The 17,716-nt window shown below is 41.5% G+C and overlaps 1 protein-coding gene across 1 annotated transcript in view; it reads right to left on the reverse strand.

The window, feature by feature from the left end:
• ADARB2 (adenosine deaminase RNA specific B2 (inactive)) overlaps nt 1-17,716 on the reverse strand; it is a 307,816-nt gene that overhangs the window by 12,033 nt on the left and 278,067 nt on the right. Inside the window, exons 7-8 of the mRNA XM_062621538.1 lie at nt 12,824-12,992; nt 1,619-1,800 (exon numbers count right to left, since the gene is read on the reverse strand). Coding sequence (XP_062477522.1) covers nt 1,619-1,800; nt 12,824-12,992 — 351 coding nt within the window. The remainder of the gene's footprint in view (nt 1-1,618; nt 1,801-12,823; nt 12,993-17,716) is intronic.

The raw sequence follows: 17,716 nt of genomic DNA on the forward strand, positions 1-17,716 counted from the left end.
CCACATCCCTGATCCCTGTCGCCAGTAGGCAACACACCTCCCTTGAGACTGGGTCAGACCAACAGACGAGTGCTTCTGCCCCTTTCAGTGTAGAGTCCCCTACTACTACGACCCGCCGCTTTTTCCTGGCAGCACCAGTAGAGATCTTCTTTAGCAGTGCATCAGCCGGCTGTTTCTGGTGTGAGCGTTTCCTCATTAGCCCCCTGCAGGACAGCAAAGTGGTTGTGCATGGGGACAGGGGATTTAGGGGGAAGCCCCTTGCTTTTGGTTGTCCTTTTCCTTCTTGTTTTTGTTGTTTTTTTTTTTTGTCACTAATTCCCAGCTTCCCAGGTTAACGGCCTCCTTCTGTCCTTCATGAGCTAGAGGTGAAGCTCGAGGCCCCTGCACAATTTGGGCCTGGAGCAAGCATTCCTGCTTCCTCTCAGCTTCCCCGACATCTCGCAGCCTATTAACAGCATCCCGCAGCTCAGCCCCTGCTGCAGGAGGACCTCCACCAGGGAGCACCGAGTGCAGCCCAGCCCATTGTGCACCCTCCCCTCACCAGACCAGTGCAGGCACTCTCTACACCCTGAGCTCTGCACTGCAACCTCCCCTCTCGTCGGCTCTGTCTGGGTGCCCACGCTGGCCACCACCGGGGCAGCCAGAGCAGAGCTTCTGGACCGGGCCCTGATCATACAACCTTCCAACCTTCCCTGATCCTGACCTTCCAACTCTGTAACCTTGACATTGTATTGGTGTGTCAGGGAATCCTCCTGAGGAACAATTTTCAGTCTAAAAGTAAGAGTCTAAGCCTGTGGAGAACTGGTGGCCCTTAGCACTCACATGCCTCATGAGGATCTGAAGGCATTCAAGACTTTGTGGGATTTTGCTGGGATGAGGCTGGACAGCTGCTGCCTGGCTGGGGATTAAGAGAGTGGGAGTCAGCGGGATGGAGAAGGACCAGAGACATGGAGTAGGAACAGGTACTAGGAAGGAGAAGCGATGGCAGCAAATGTAGTCTGAAAGATAGCTCGAAACCACAGAGATGGTCACACAACAGGCAGCAGCCTCGTCTGATGACAGCAATGCCTCACTGAGGTCTCTGACCTTCCCGACCACGGTCTCCTGCATGAATGAACAGCTCTTTTCTTATGGCTGTTTGCTTCAAACACAGTGGCTAGCAAGTGGTAAAGGAGCAGGGGCACTAGTGGCTGGGCTGCATGCACGGTGCCAGAAATGCAAGGGCTGGTTCTCCTGACTGACATTTGTGTGTACACTGGGTGAGGAAGAGTGGGATGGGAGCGAGTTAAACCTGATATTTACAGAAAACGTTGTCCCTGGTTTTTATAAATCTTTTACTTAGTCATACACTTTTTTCCACTTTGAGCATTCTTTGTACAGTGTTTGTTTTGCTAGTCTGCTTCTATCCACTACTGATGCTTTTAGTGGTCACTGCATATTAAAAAGGAGCTGGATTTAAATGCATCAGATTCTTCATTTTGCAAATTCATACTGTGCAGGAAAAAAGGAAGCATGAGCTAATGGTTCTCTTACAAACAAGTAAACATTCCTGTTGGCGACCAGCACAATTAGTGATGGGAGAGGGGATCATTTGTCTTGCAGGCAGGTGTTTGCTTACCACTGAGAAGTAGCTGATTGTGCCGGTATGAAGCTGGCAGCTGACCAATGTCTTCTATTCTATGGCTCATTACCCGGGAAAGGTGACCAGTGTGGTAGAGGCTCCCCACAATGATGCTGTGTAAGTACATGGGTTCGATGAAGGAACTGAGGAGAGCACCTTGGAGCCCAAGGATATTCCATCTGGAAAAGAAATTCAGGAGCAATAAAACACATGGGTGGAAGAATGGCCACAAGACAGCTGCCCTGGGAAAATCAGCGATGGCAAGCATATGGACTGGATGAGGGATGAAACCATTCCTGTCCCTGTCCTATGGCGCATGAAGCATTGCAGTGTTGGTTTATTATACATCTATGGACTGATTCCATCTCTATAATGCTTTTAGATTACTGTGACACCACTGAATTAAGGGACACGTGTCCTGTCTTGTGTCATTGCAAAGAGGCCTCTTGTTGAGAGCTACTCTTTATAAAAGCATTTTGTGTTCAATGAATGTTCATTTAGCATGTCTTCAACAGAATTATTTTTATGCATCTATAATTTTACACTTGCAATGGTAGATCTAAAATGAAAACTTTCTTTATTCTACCTGTATTTACCATTTATCATCTATTAGTACCATCCCTTAGTCACACAGCCAAGATAATAAATGACATAGGTAGCCAAAATTCCCACAGAATTGTGAATAATTTTCCAAAGCTTCCTGGGCTAACATTTCCTTGCAGAAATGAGCATGCAGACCTGAAGACATCCATAAGAACCAAATCCTGATCCTGAAAAATAAAAAAATGGTTACACTTTTAGGCAACTTATTTGTAACCAACAGTTTGACCTGCTCTGATGTGTTCAGAGTGATGACTATGTCTCACTCTGTTGCTGTCTTAAAGGTGCAACAAATTGATGGTGGAAACCTTCGCTGGCCTTCAATCTGTTAATGACTGTGAGCTCCATATTACTGATGTTGGATTAGTTGCCAGAACTGTTCTGCATTTTAATAGCCTATGAATATTTACGTCTAGCTAGGCACAAATATGACAGGATGCTTGGTCTAAATTCTTCAGGGGACAGGTAATTGGTTAAAAAGTGGAAAAATTATAAAGAGGAAAGAAGTCATGATGCTGTTATCTTCTTGGCAAACCTATTTAGCTCAGTCCACCTAGGAAGGTGTTCCCCACTGCACAAGCACTAACATGCTCTCTTACACTTGGATAATACTTTTTATGTAAGTAAGTGCAATGCTGTCAATCTCTTTGAATAGTTCTGAGTTCAAGAGTTCAAACTGAAAATGCTTCAGAAAATGTAGTTTTGGAGAGCGTATTTTGGCTCATTAAAAACCAAAACACCAGCAGCATTTGGAACTTCGTAGCTGACTGAAGAAAAGGGTAAGAGGTGCCTGCTATTTAAGGCAACATCCAGTGGCTGCCATGCTAAATAACGTGTTTAAAGCACAATCTCCAACCGCGGCAAGCATTATGTAGCTAATTTCTTACATCATTGTTCTTTTCATTAATTAACATTTCTCAACCGTTAGTGCAATTATTGCAGTGCCTCCATGCTGTATGTCTCTTTTCATGATTAATAAGGAGTCATTATATTTCCCTTTCCTGAAGCAGTCAATTAGCACGGTATACTTTCCATTAATTACTGAATGTTTAAAACCAGCATGCCGTACCTGGAGAGCAATCTGCTCTAGGAACCTGTGACACCAATTGCTTTAAAAAGTTCTCTTTAAATTTTATTCCAAAAACACAAGCAATTTAGCCGGCTATATTAATTTGCCTCCAAAGCAGGGCTGTGAATGAGAAACATCTTTTAATCTCATGCAAGAAAAGGCAGCCATCTGGCTGCTGAGGATTTCAGAGTCAGACTCTCCCCATCTCCCTCTGTAAATGCAGGTCATTAAAGTAATGTGTTCATCTACATAAAACTCAAATGGAATATAAAAGGTAATATTTATATACAAACAATTTAGTCCCACAATTTAAACAGTCATTGGTTTCATGAAACATTTACTTTAGTCGATCAGATTTGCATAACTTCATTTGAGGGAAAAAAAAAGTGTGGTCATTCCTGCAAATAACATCATTTTTAAAGGAAAGAACTAGCTGCCTCTTTGAGTAAATATCTTATCATGATGCAAAATTAATAATGTAAGCTTAAGAGTTGAGTTCAGCTAACAGTACCGAGCCTCCGACCAGCTTCTAAGGTGAGCAAAAAAATTAGACAGTGATATCTTTGTCCAGATGGAAATGTATCAGATACCAGTGTTGTTTTCAACACTTGACATTTCCTTAGAAAAAACTTGTATCTTTGATTGATGGAGAGAAAAAAAGCAGCTAAACAGAAAAACAACATATGTTCAACAATATTTGAATTTTCAGCACTATGCACATCACAAGAAATCATCTGAGCTTTATTTACCAAAATAGGGGATTGTGTTCAGATCATGAATTACAAGGTAATAATGATTATTTAATTTAAATTCTTTGCAAGGAACCTTCCTTTTTTTTAGAGATATTTCTCTGCCTAACTCTGAACATGGTCATCCTAGTGTAAAGAGGGATTCACATGTCAGTGGAATTACATTGTTGGAAATCATAATACAAGCCTGATCAGGTCATCTCCTATGTATTAAAAGCATTTAATAAACATTAATTAGTTCTCACAATGCTGCTGTGAGGTAAAGCCCCATTTTTATACACTCTGGGGAACCAAGGCAGAGAGGCAGCATGACTTGCTGAAGTCTCCGCATTTTTCAGAAGCAGAGCTAGAGTCCATGGCTTCTAGATGGAATAGTTGTTCCTCAAGACAACCCTGTTTTCCTATCCCAAAGGAAGACCCAGGCCAGTGCAGGGGGCCAGGAAACTTCTATATCAGCCATGGTGGGTGTTTTGACTCCTAAGTATAAGTAGTTGCAAGACAAATGAGACAGAGGGGCTGGACCAAAAAAATGAGAGAAGAAACATAACAAAAAATACAGGCCAAGAGAGTAAGCCTTGCTTGATGGATAGAAAGTGGTGTAGAAAGAGACTCTCCCAGAACCAGATAGCATCCTACAGTAGGAAGGACAGAGAAATCAGAAAAGGTGCAGAGACCTAGAAGGCAGTATTTGGTGGGGATTGCTTGCTGGATCTTCTTGAGCAGTGCCAAGGCTGGTGTCCACCATGATGATGGTGGGGAAATGAGATGAGATGATGGCAATGCCGCCTGTACATTGTCTGCTTCCCGTGCAACGCAACACTGTTTTAGCAGCCTCCAGTCACAGAAGATGGGTGAAAAAAGCAGAGATGGAGCTTTGCTTCAAGTCTAACCCAGGTTTGGTAAAGTGTTTGGCCAATTGTTTCTTTCTGGAAAGCATCCTCAAGCACACACGAGTCCCACTAAGTCGGCACAAATCCTAGGAAAAGAGGGGTCCTGTGCTGAGCTGGTCAAAGTTAGACCCTTGCACTGCCGCTGTTGTCCTTCAGAGCACAGTAAAAGCACATTAATGATGGGGGAAATTTTCAGTACTCATTGTGCTTCTGTTCTGTGGATAAAAAGACCTAACTTGGAGGGCAGCCAGTTCAGTATTTTGCATAAAAAATAGATTTAGCTTACAAATATTTGGGGGAAGATCTATTATCCTGTGTTCTGTACATCCCTTGACCAACACGCATGACTAATGTACTGACTCGATTCTTTGATATCTGGATGTCTATGGGATTATTTGTAGGTAGATGATAGGGAAAGATCTGTCTGAACAACAACGAAACTATCAATAAGGGCGTTCATTTTTGAAGGGGCTATTTCTCTGTAGCCTCATTTAGGCCTATGAAAGTAGCTGTGTTCCCATCTGTAACAAAGTGCTCTCTTCAAAAGTGGCTTCTCAAAATAAAATTATTATTCAGAGCAATGCAGTGTTACATTTTGGGTCCTTCATATATCAAAGTGACTTTCTTGCTATGAGGAAATATGCTGGATCATTCTGAATCTTCCTAATTGTGCAAGATTTTAAGGTCTGTTTTCAAGGGCACACGTCTCTCTAATAACTTATATGCTGTACACTTCATAATAACGCTTCCAATAAAGTGAAAATCAACCCACTGGTCCCTTAGTCACAGATCGTATTTAAAAAACCCCGAATCTTCAGCAAGCAGGATCAATAAAATCAAATGTCTCCCCTTTCCACTTAAATAAGGGAGCTTTTTGTGCTTTGAATGGATGGAAAGTATACCCTTTCTTTTGTTCAAACAGCAGATATTACTGCACTGTTTACAAAGACAAAATCCCGCATCCAGTTTTCAATATAGATAATCCCTGAATAAATATATTTTTGCCTGTTTGTCAATCACAGAAATGCCAGCGATGATCTGGGAGGCATCCTAGATCAGGCAGCCTTTCTTTAATTAGACACTGTGCTCAGGCAAGGCTTTGCAGCTCCCACACTGCTGGCAGCCCAAGGACACCAGTGAGGTGTGTGGGGAGATGTGTCCCCAAGTCATAACCACATCAGAGCCCCACACCTGCATGCTGTAGCATCCTCTCACCAAGTGACCTGGTTGCAGCCCCTTGCCACGATCAACCAAAATATGGATGATATAAATACTGAGGAAGGGGCTTGGGGGCAAACCCGTGGGGGTGCAAAGAGCTGCAGCCTTGCTCAGGTCAGCATGTGGCTCCTCACGCATTGCTGAGCTGTGGTTTGACACCTGGAGACTCTTTGCTGAGTATTGCCAGTGTCGGTTTGTACATAGCATTACCCAAAGCTGAATGCTGACACGCTCCTGCCCTCACACCTCTTTGAAACTGAGATGTGGAGAGATCTGCACAGTGCTTCAAAACGTCTCAAGGAAGTGAGTCCACCTGCTGTTGAAGCTTGGTGAGACTGAAGTGTCTCCTCTGGACCTTTGGAAATCTTGCCCATTATAAAGCACTGCTGATGAATTTCAGAGCTTATTTTGTTAAGGCTTCTTACAAAAGAATCCTCTTTTTTTGGTCATTATTAACAGCTTTAAGTCTTACCTGCTTGGCATGTTGTTAACCTCCTGTACCACAGTTTCTATTACCAATATTTCCAGCTATGCTTTACACAGTATAAATTGTTATTCAGGCTGGTCTGTGCTCAGCAGAACACCTGTGGTGTTCCTATTTATATGACCATTTAGCTATTATTGGTTTGGAAACTGGAACTAGCGCATTAGTTTTTGATCTGTATTTTAACAGTAGGTGGTTTATATACGTTTTCTGGAACATACTTTGTGGTGAAAGATTGAAATTGAAATCACAGTCACACAGAAAGGGGTTAAGAGAGAGAATTACAAATCTTGTGCACAAATCATCTCTAATTGAAGATCTAGCTGTGTTAATTGATTTTCATTTACATTAATATGCAGCCTTTGAAGTAGCTTTTCTTAAGAGTTACCTTGTCAAGCTCAGTCTTCTGATAACAATGGCTCTGGTCGACAGACTAACACTAAAATAGATCTAAGAATGCCAATTTCTAACACTGACTTTTAGTCTTGCATTTTTATATGCTACATTTAAATACAGCTTAGTGTGCTTAACTCATCTTGTAAAATGTTGCTTCAGACACCCACTGCTAAATCCTGAAACAGTGCCTTACGACTATATTACCTTACAGTACTTTGAACATTTTCTCAATAAAGATTCCTTACCATCCTCTAGCTTGTGGGCCCAAATAATCCACAAACCTTAGCCATGAGACATAAATAGACTGTCAGTGCTGTAATGCAAAGTTTGGAGGTCCTTTGTTACTGTTTGTGTCATTTTACAGGTGAGGTATAATTTAGATGTTCAAGGTCTTATTTAACCTCTGGGCTTAATGTCACTGTTTTACTGAGGTATGAGGAAGTGGATGACCATTAACCTGATGGCAAGAAAACACACAGTCTTTCAAAGGTGACCTTTTGAGAAGCAGTAGTAAAAAAACAATTTTAAGGCCAGAGCTTACAAAATAAACACTGAATTCTGGCTTTTATTTGCTGAATAAAGACAGCTTTTGAGAACATTGCACCCTCCAGATCCTGCACTGTGCAAAGTACGTTCCTCAAGCCTGTCCTCCTCAAGCAGATTTCTGAAAGAGGACAAATGCCACAGCTCATGCATTTACAAGTAAGTCTATCCACTATAAGTCTGTGTAGATGCAAGTTTGATGCACAGAGGGCTGGCATCTCTCTGAAGTAAATACATTAGCTAGATATCCTGTCAGAATATGCTCTGCTCTGGTCATTGTGTAAGATCTCCAGTCCCCTTGCTAAAGTCTACCAAGGAAGAGAGTCTCGGGGAAGAGCAGTGCACTGCAGAACTCTGTGGGACCATTTGGATTGGTTGATTCTGGGAGAAATAATTTCCTTAGTTTCTCTTCATTGAAGAAAAAGGAATCCAGGTGCTGGGGTATATAAACTTGATGAGCTTAGAACGCGGAACAGGAAATGCATAGAAGGGAGGTGGTATGCGTCGTTAAAGCAGGGGCATGGTGGGCCTTGGGGTGAGCCATAGTGGAAGGAGACTGACATGAAGCTCAGTGTTCACATGAGTCAGAGGGAAAAGCATATAGAGAGAAAGGCAGTTTCTGCACCCTGTGGCAGACTATGAATTTCCCCTACAAGTCTATCCAGAGGGTGACGGGCTTGAGTAAGAGAAGTGCATAGTTCTTTCAGGTTTTGCCCAGTCTTTCAAATTCAGGAATAAGAAGTAGGCACATTTGGAAATTCTTATTTTATGTATGCATGCTTTTGAATGTATGAACTATCATCTGCAAATCTGGCACACATGTACACACTTTGTGTGCAGTGGGAAACCAGCAGCATTGTGCAGGGAAGAAGAGAGCACTGGGCTGGCTTTGCGCAGCTGGAGACATAAAAAGAGAGCTGGTGTCCCTGAGGCTACAGGGCACCCCTGCAGCTGGTGGGGACCTTAGCCCCTCTAGTCCTCACTGGTCTGAACAGTGCTGATGGTCCAAGACAGAATTTAGTGCTTAACCTTGCTGATATTGTTATTGGATTTAAATCCTCAAAAAGGAGCTGAACTCTAGAGATACCCTTGGTTTTTACCCAAATGCGTGTGCCTCTGTGTGTGTGTGTGTCTGTGTGTGTATGTGCGTACATATGCCAGCAACTGCTGAGACTTCCACCACCAGCAGTAGTAACGTTGCACTGACCTTCTAATAAGTAAAAGTATGAGCTGCTCCTGTATCCTGCCTTAGTATGAGAGAGATGAAAAGAAGTTTAATTTGGTCCAGTGTATGAATGGGTTTGCTGTTACAAAAAAGCTTAAATTCTCTTAGGACTATAATGCCTCTGTTGACATAAAGGTCTTAAATTAGGTTATGATTTGCATCAAGAAAATGTTAAATGACACAGATTTTTTCCTCAAACAGCTGATCATTTTTAACATGATTTTGCGCATGATATTGCTGCTTTTTCACACGTGTATACTGTGTACATTACAGAGGAAAATTAAGGTTGAAATCTCAGGTGTTGTTAGTGTAATTAACAAACTACAGGTCTAAAGAGTGTGGTTTAATCCTAAAATCTGTGACATTGAGAGGCTGAGCTCACTTCAACTGCACTGTGAGACTCGTAGAAGTTGCGAGTGTAAAAGCTTACACTCTCTTAGGGTGGGTTATTTGGGGATACACAGAGCCAAAACTTTAAATTTGCACATATAAATGCATGGGTTTTTAAAGCCAGAAGGAACCACTAAGATCTAGTCTGACCTCCTTTATAATGCAGTCACAGAATTTCACCTTGTAACTCTCTGCCTGAGCCAAATAACATGAGTGTTCATGCCAGAAGTGTTTGTGCTTTAATTCAGTAAGGGAATAGGTATGATACCAGGCTGTTTATCCTGCAATCTCAACAAAGCCACAGAGCCCAAATAATGCATACCAAACATCAAATTCTCTCAGACTTGTGGTGATAGTAATAAAAATTGCTAAATGCCTTTGAATAACAAATAAATCTGATTAAACCACTCTTTGCTTATGGCTATCCTGTGAGCAAGAAAAAGCATAAATTCTTAGAGACATGATTTATAGAATATTATTCACTTTTCTGAGTAACTCTCTCCATTCTTGGTTCTTTGATATTCTGATAGCAATGTCCTTTGCAAATAACGCAAAATGATGTATATTTTAGCAGCTACTGGCTAGGCTCTCAAGAGGAAACATTCTCTAATAGCCCAGTGCTCCTGAGGGGCTTTTACAAGCAATAAAATCCAAAGCATACAAGCCAGATTTTTGTTGTATCTTGCTTATACAAACATGAATTTCAGGTTCTCAGATCTTTTTTTTTATTATTGCAAGACAAGTACAAATACTGTGCAACCAGATTGCTGCATCCTGCAGACATTTGAAGAGTCAGCTGTCTATGCGGTAGACCAAACATTTGGAGTCTGAAGTGTGGCACAAAACCACCTACTGGGCTCTTCAGAGGGGCAGGAGTGGGGAAAGGACTCTCACACAGCAATCTCCTTGTCCACTGAACTCATTTCCTGCCTGTACTTTCTATGATCAGAGGGGACAAAAGCAGAAAACATCCCTATGTGTGCTGAAAAAAACGATCAGGTGAAGAAACCTTTGATTTCTCCTACTTATAGGTGAGGATAATGAGGATAAAAATTGACCACAGGTAGTATTTAATGTGGTAAACTGAAATTCTGGACGATGTTTATTGAGATGCCATATCCAAACCTTCTCTTGCCACTCTTTGCCAAGCTCTACATAAAATGTACAGGAGCTAGAAATCTCCATCAATGCTGTCACTGGTGGCCAGCCCTGCTTATTTTCTGCCATGCAAGAGATGTTTTTAAACATTTCCTGCACTGGGGTTGCTTTGTTTTCACTAGCACAATGACTCCCAGACTAGAACTTTTGAACCTGACTGAAGTTATGCCACAAATATATGTAATTAGGAGCCTAGTGGAAGTAAAATTGCAGAACCAGGTCTCACAGTGTGACTGTGAAAGAGAAAGGAAGGGAAAGGCATGACCTTCAAGTGCAGCCAGGGTTGTGAACATCTCCATATAGCCTTGGGCACTCTCTGCAGAAGCTTTCAGACTCTTAAATGTGCCATGGTGATGCCCCAGCACTCTCTGGACACAATTTTACTTTCTTGGTTTCCCTTGTGAAAGGGTATTTTTTTCACATTCAACTCAATGCTCTCTACTTTATTAACATTGAAGTTTTCTCCTCTAAATCCCTGCTTGAGCCGCTCTTGTCTGTTTTTTTGTCACTTGTAGTTACTGCTGCTGCCCACACCAGATCCAAAAATTACCTTTTCTATGATCATTTCCTATCTCCATCCTTCCCCCTTTGTTAAGAATGGGGGGATGGAGTCATTGGTTTCTGAATCTCCAACTTTTCCTGGTCTTTTTATCTGTTAATTCAGCAGTTGTTTTGCCCATTTGCCCTGTACCAGAGCTCTTAACCTGACCAAGGAGTCTACAGTGCTTGGAAATGTCCAAAATCCACCACCACTCCTACAAATGTTGCTTTTCTCACTCTTTTTCTTAGCCTCTTTTTTGACTGTGCCTTACTGGTGAGAGTAAAAATTGCTGTTCAAGGCAGGTAATAATGATTGCTTAGGGGTTTTTATTTTTGGTCCTGGAAAATTCCATGCCTATTTCAGTTACTGTGCAAATAAATAATAAAAACTGCAGCAATTGATACAATATTGCAATAACATCAAAGATGAAAGCTGAAAGTTTGTTTTTTATCCTGGAAAAACTTCATCATAAATTCTCATTTTCTCCACGGACTTCAACGCTGTTTAGATATGTGGCAACAAGGAAAGGATTCACTGAAAATGCTTAGCAGATGTGCCTGGAGAAAACCCAACTTCTCAGACTGCATTACAGTCAACATCCCCATCAATAGCAAATGCAGTACTGTTTACAAAGCTGATATTTAATTCACTGGCCAATGACATTTAAAACCAGAGAGAGCACAATATTTCCATGCTCAAATTTAAATTTGTTTAATTTTTTGAGTCCATATAAAACAGAATATGGAAAACCCAACTGCATCTAAAAGCAGCGCAGGAGATCCACTGAAAACAGGGTTTTCTGTTATCTCTCTTATAAATAAATGAAAATATTATAGCAGAAGTTGCTCTTTATCCTTCATGCAAACACAACAGTTGTGATGATTATACTTAGCAGAGGGTGGATTTTGTGAGTCTGTTAGTATTTCCATTTGCTGGTTCAGTCATACATTTTTCTGCCAAAATGGCAGGCTTTGCTAAACCTACAAACTAATTTAACTTCAGTAGGTCATCCGGATCAGGCTAACAGCAACATTTATGCATTTGCATTAAACAAAAGCTTTATGCTTTTTTGAAAGTTTATGTTTATATTGGCGTTTAATAATGGGGCCAAATTCTTAGCTGATGTAATTTAACTGAATCTAAGGCATGATATTCCAGCAGAGAATGTGATGATAACATTTACATTTTTATAGATATAATGCAATGTATTCTAGATGTAGACCTGCATCTATAGCTAACACACACAGTATATATATAATTATGAGCATAAGTATACATGCATGTATATATGCCAGTAGTATAGTAAGTATGCATACAAACGCACACAGTTTGTTTTCAGTTTGTGGTAGCCATCATTTGCTATTACTTAATGCCCTAAATTGAGAATGGTGGATGTGTTTACTTTTTATGTGCCACCATGGAATAATTATGAAATATTTATTATATGACAATTATTCTACATAAATACATGTAGTTACGGGACAAAGCAGCCACTCTGTGACATGTGGCTGCAATGACATTTCAAATAGTAGAAATATTCCTAGCAGCCTTTAGGGTACTTTATCCAATAGGGTGAGGATGAACTAAGTTTATCTGCATGATGGTTGGTGTGCAAGTTTTGGGGTAGATAAATCAATCAGAGGAGAGTAGATGTATTTTATTTGAACACTGAAATTCTATTGGTAAAACTGCAGCAAAGACAGTTTATATTTTCTTCACACTGTAAAAAGCAACTAACGATCCATGGAGAATTTGGGAAAATGTCCTATTTACATTCCATCCTATTTATATGGTCTGCTTTTGCATACAAAGGAGGTCTTTGTTTCCACAGGGTTTATCAGCAACTGCTAGTTATTTCCCACCAGTAGCCATAGTCCTCTGTGATATCAAACTTCATTTCCACATGCAAAGAGTTTTGCCATGTATATACATCAGGTACCTGGCAATTTTGTCTGTACAGGACATGGTAATGAGCTGCTCTCCCAGCAACACGCCGTCCCATGTCTGAGCAACATTATGGCACCGGACGGGTATGGTTCCTTCTCCAGACTCAATCTTTGTTCGGAGATGCCCTCGGTATTTTCTCACTATGTGCTTGCTGCTGTTCACTGGATAAAATAAACACAAGAATGGCAATAATTAAATGTTTTTAGAAAGAACCTGAGAGGCTGTGTTGATGTCATAGCTCCTATTTGCAGAACCTCCTGTGGAGGTCCTTTAAATTGGATGCAAAATTAGATGAGAATACAGCCCAAGAAAGCAGCCCAATGGAGAAAAGTATGTGCTCCGTAGCATGGCTGTCTTTTTCACATCAATCAAAACTTTCACACAGCACATGCTGAGCTCAAGTTCCCATTCCCATTCCCTCATATATTTAAAAAGAACATAAGTAAGTGCTCTGTTTTTCAGAGAAGCAGTATAATATCTTGGTTTTAACCTGTGCTTGTAGGATTGACCTGTGTCAGGAGGCTATTTGAAAACCTTGGTTCAATGAGTGCCATCAAGACTCACCTGCTTGATGCAGTCCAGTACAAAAATTCAGTGTAATATTCAGTGGCATTTTCTGAATAATTTCAGAACTTTCTGATTTGTTATCACAAAATTTCATTGAAAATTCTCAAAAGCTGAGTTTTTATACTCTGGATCAAAAGCAAATCAAAACTTGCTAGTTATTTATTGATTGTTTAAATTCCATCTATAAACTCCCTGAAGCGAGATACCTTCCTGCTTTGTGTTGTACTGATATCTTTTATACAATTGCCATCCATCTCTCTGATATTATCTACTTCAGCGCTAGGCAGCTGCCTTTAGGATGGTGCAGGGCAAGCAGCTAATGCACTTGTGCTGTGCCACAAAGAACTGAACAGAGTCCTGCAGACATGCAGTAGGTGCAGAAGATAATAACATACTTTACCTTCATTTTTATGAAAAGAAAAACTGAAGTTCATTATCAAAATGATAATGAACTCTTACCCTCTTTATACTGCTACTTTACCCCTGGGTATTTTGGTTATAAAAGAACAGCAAGGCAGAGCAAGGAATCCTCTTGCCCGTATTTCCAACTGTCCAACTGTATTTTAACATGGCCTGCCCCTCAGCTGGACCAGAAAGTTTACCTTGTGAAGGTGATGCTCCTCAGCCCTCAACAGCCTACGGGACTGCCTTGTTCTGGCACTAAGCAACACTGGGGTGTTACAGGTTGTGAGGCTGTTTGAACCTCTGGCCATGAGCAGCTGGCTCTGTGTATACTCCTCAGCCACCTGCTCTCTCCCTGTCATCTCTACTGTCTTTGCTTTCTATGACTGTTGTCTGTGCTGCAAGCTCTGGTGGAAGCAATTGATGGACTTTGGCTACTGTCGATGGATGGTTTACAAAATGGGAATGGAAAAATAAATCACTTCAGCCCTTTGGGATTAGCAGAAGTGGTGAATACATGTAAAACAGCAGAGACAGCTGTGACCTGCCAGCAGACAGGTGGCTGAGCCCCCATCAGCCTTCACTTCCTTCCTGCTTTTTTAAAATTTAAGATGGGGATATGTGTGCCAGCTGTGGGCTGGACCAGGTATCAATTGGATTGGTTGGCCATGGCCAAAACTGATTCCCACCCAAACCCAGGCTCCATCACATCCAAAATATTTGCAAATCATGGAATCATAGAATAGTTAGGGTTGGAAAGAACCTTAAGATCATCTAGTTCCAACCCCCTGTCATGGGCCAGCTTCTGCTAGAGCTACGTTGCTCAAGGCTCTGTAAAAGGATGCCAGAGCGGGACTCTTCATCAGTGACTGTGGTGGTAGAACAAGTGGTAGTGGGTTCAAACTTAAACAGGGGCAGTTTAGATTGGATATAAGGAGAAAGTTCTTTACTGTGAGGACGGTGAGGCACTGGAATGGGTTGCCCAAAAGAGCTGCAAATGTTCCATCCCTGGTAGTGTACAGGGCCAGGTTGGACAGAGCCTTGAAATACTGTAGGGTTTGTTTGTGCTGCCACGGGATCTGAGTCTGGGGAAAAGCAGTTATTGCACTGCCATCCCCATCAGCACCTGTGTCCAGGGCTCCTTGTGCCCAGCTGTCACAGAGCACCTCACAAGCAGACACTGCAGTAACCACCAGCTTTAGAGTAGTGTGGTTTCTCAAACTTCAGTTTTGAGGGAAACTGGAAAAAGCCAATGGAGAAATAAAAAAATCAGTAAGAAAAAAAGCCAAAGTCTCAAAAACATCTCCGATCCCTCTTCCCTCAAATTGCTGGGCTCTGCCAAGACTATCAAGAAGCCATTTTCATGGCCACGTGCTGTTTCTTTGCATATCCCCCTTGTCTGGTATGCGTCCTGCAGTATTGTTCAGAGGATGATCTTTGGATGGGATTAGCTGTCTGGGAATTGGTCCATATTTTTCTTGGGACTCAGTGGGGAAACTCATTTTTTAAAACTTCAAGCAGTGTTGAGCAGCATTTTTTTTATTATTAAACCACAGAGTTGTGGGGAAGGTACCATGAAATTTGGACAACAAAAGGAGAAAGTGATCACTTCTGCTTAGCAAACACATCTAGCTGAGCAACAGCAGGAAATGTATATAGCAAACCCACTGTGCCTTAGTCTGCATGCACTGAGAACTGACGGCATGGCAGAGCTAGACCTCTGCCAGGGAAGCAGTGAAGAGTGACCCCAGAGACTATTGTTGCTTTAGCTGGTGGAAAGTGTGACTTGAAGCAAATCAGTTCTCTTTTCCTCAGCTTTCCCACAGGTATAAAGAAGATAATGATGCATCCTTCTGCAAATTCATTTAAAGGTACTGCTCAGAAGCTATTTATGAAAAACAGATGCTATCCTTTCAATAAAGTTCTACCACAGGAGTCCACCTGCTGGAAATCCCCCAGGACACAATGAATGTTTAATATTTCTTCCTCCATCTCTTTTTTTAGAAAAATATTTTCCCTTGCTACACCTTTCTCTCCCCATTTCCCATCTCTCTCTCTCCATTCCTCTTACTTTCTCAGCTCCCACTCTGACCTTCCCCTGAAGGTGCATTGGTCTCCTATATTACTCTCTTTTTCAGGCAGTTCACCGTGTTGATACGCTTACATTTTGCATACATGCAAAGGGATAGGTAACTGCTAGGGAATTTTAGTGCCTGCATGAAAAGAAGAGCAACCCATCATTTATATGACTTTGATTTCCCTAGGTAAATATTACCTAGTGAGGGGCAAAGCAACCCGCAATGTGCTGGCAGAGATAAGGAGTCAGTTCAGGGGAAGAAAAAACAGCAGCCCTACTGACAACTGCTGAGCTCTTGAGGAATTTAAAGCATAGGCCAAAAATTTGGGGGGGAGAAGGATCTGAAACAGTTCTTTGGGGGGGGGGGGCTGCTTATTTGATTTTTCATTTGGCTATTTGAACTCCTCAGTTTCTCATGAACCAAAGGAAGTACAAAGGCCAAAGTATTCCATGTCCAGCTGTTATTACAGTATCTCAACCCTGGCCAGCAAGTATCAGAAACTGAATAATGAAGTTCTTAAAAGCACTTAGGAAGTGTGTGCAAGTGCACAGATCGTCTCAGGTTTCAAATGCCCATATTAACTCTGCCTATGTGTCAAACTTTGCTCCCTGTAATGCATGCTCTGCCCAGGGTGCAGCCAAGCAGACGGCATTAGCTGATAGGATTCAGGCAGCTGTGGCCAGTGTACGCTCACCCTGGGATACACTTCTACAGCACTGATAAGCGGTTTTAACTGCTCAACTGCTATTAAATTCAACAGATAGGGTGTGACTAAAACCCTGTGCTGTACTGCCTGTGTCAGGCTGCTCACATTGCTGGGGTAGCTGGGTCATAAGCTCCAAAAGATGATCTTTAGCATTTATATAAGATACTAATAACCCAAAGCTGTAACTACTTTCTGATTGCCAATAGTTAAATAATCCAGATCCGCGACTGGAACACACTTAGTTCCTTTTTTTGCAAATCATTAGGTAGAACAAGAAGACATAAATATTGAACAGAGAAAAAGATGAGGCTCTGTGTGTTTTGCACTGAAGCTTCAGACAGACTCTAGCACATAAGCTGCTTGCCAGCAGTAAAAAATGCAGTCCACTTGCTGGCACAGCCTGCTACAGATCATCTTAAAGCAGTCTCAGAAACATATTTATTTATGCAACTTAGAGTCACAAACTACAGCCTACTCCCATTCTGCTGTTCAGTATGATCAAAGCATCAGTGACTGTAAGCATTTCTGATCTTTGCTGTGCTGGTGCTCCAACTGCTTAATCTCAACTAATTGCAGGGGAGAAGGCGTCTGAGGATGCCACTTCAAGCAGAACAAAATGTCAATTCAAACCGGAATTGGAAAAGACAGATTTAAAAATCATTTGGAGTGGATTTATGATGTGTGATACACTCAGAAGTGGAAATTACTTGTGAGAGTTCCTAAAATAAAAAGGTGCTGGATTAATTATTGGATTAGAAATTTACATAGGTGCCTTGTATTTAAAATCAGTGAAACCTACTGATTTCTGGGCTAACCCCTTATTTTCATATTTTCTCCAGGACCAGTTTAGGCTCAAATGGTAATGAAAAAAGCCGCTCCATATTTATTATTTAGTTGAAGGGTGAAGAGGAAATGGACGGTGATTAAACAGAATCATATGAGTAAGGCTCTGTCTGAGATTTTGCATGACTGCCTCGGAGGTTCATTTTCTGTTTCCCTGCTTCAGTGGAGGCTGTTCTCTCCTCATGAAGGAAGAAATAAAGCAACCTATCTTGCATTTTTTTTCACTGTTGGGCCTTCCATTCATCAGCATGGTTTATAAAGCTTCCCTAGAGCAGTTTGAAACAAAGGG

This window comes from Pezoporus occidentalis, unplaced genomic scaffold (assembly GCF_034315485.1).
Source record: "Pezoporus occidentalis ecotype Australia unplaced genomic scaffold, CSIRO_AGI_Poc_V1 ctg23, whole genome shotgun sequence".
NCBI lineage: Eukaryota > Metazoa > Chordata > Aves > Psittaciformes > Psittacidae > Pezoporus > Pezoporus occidentalis.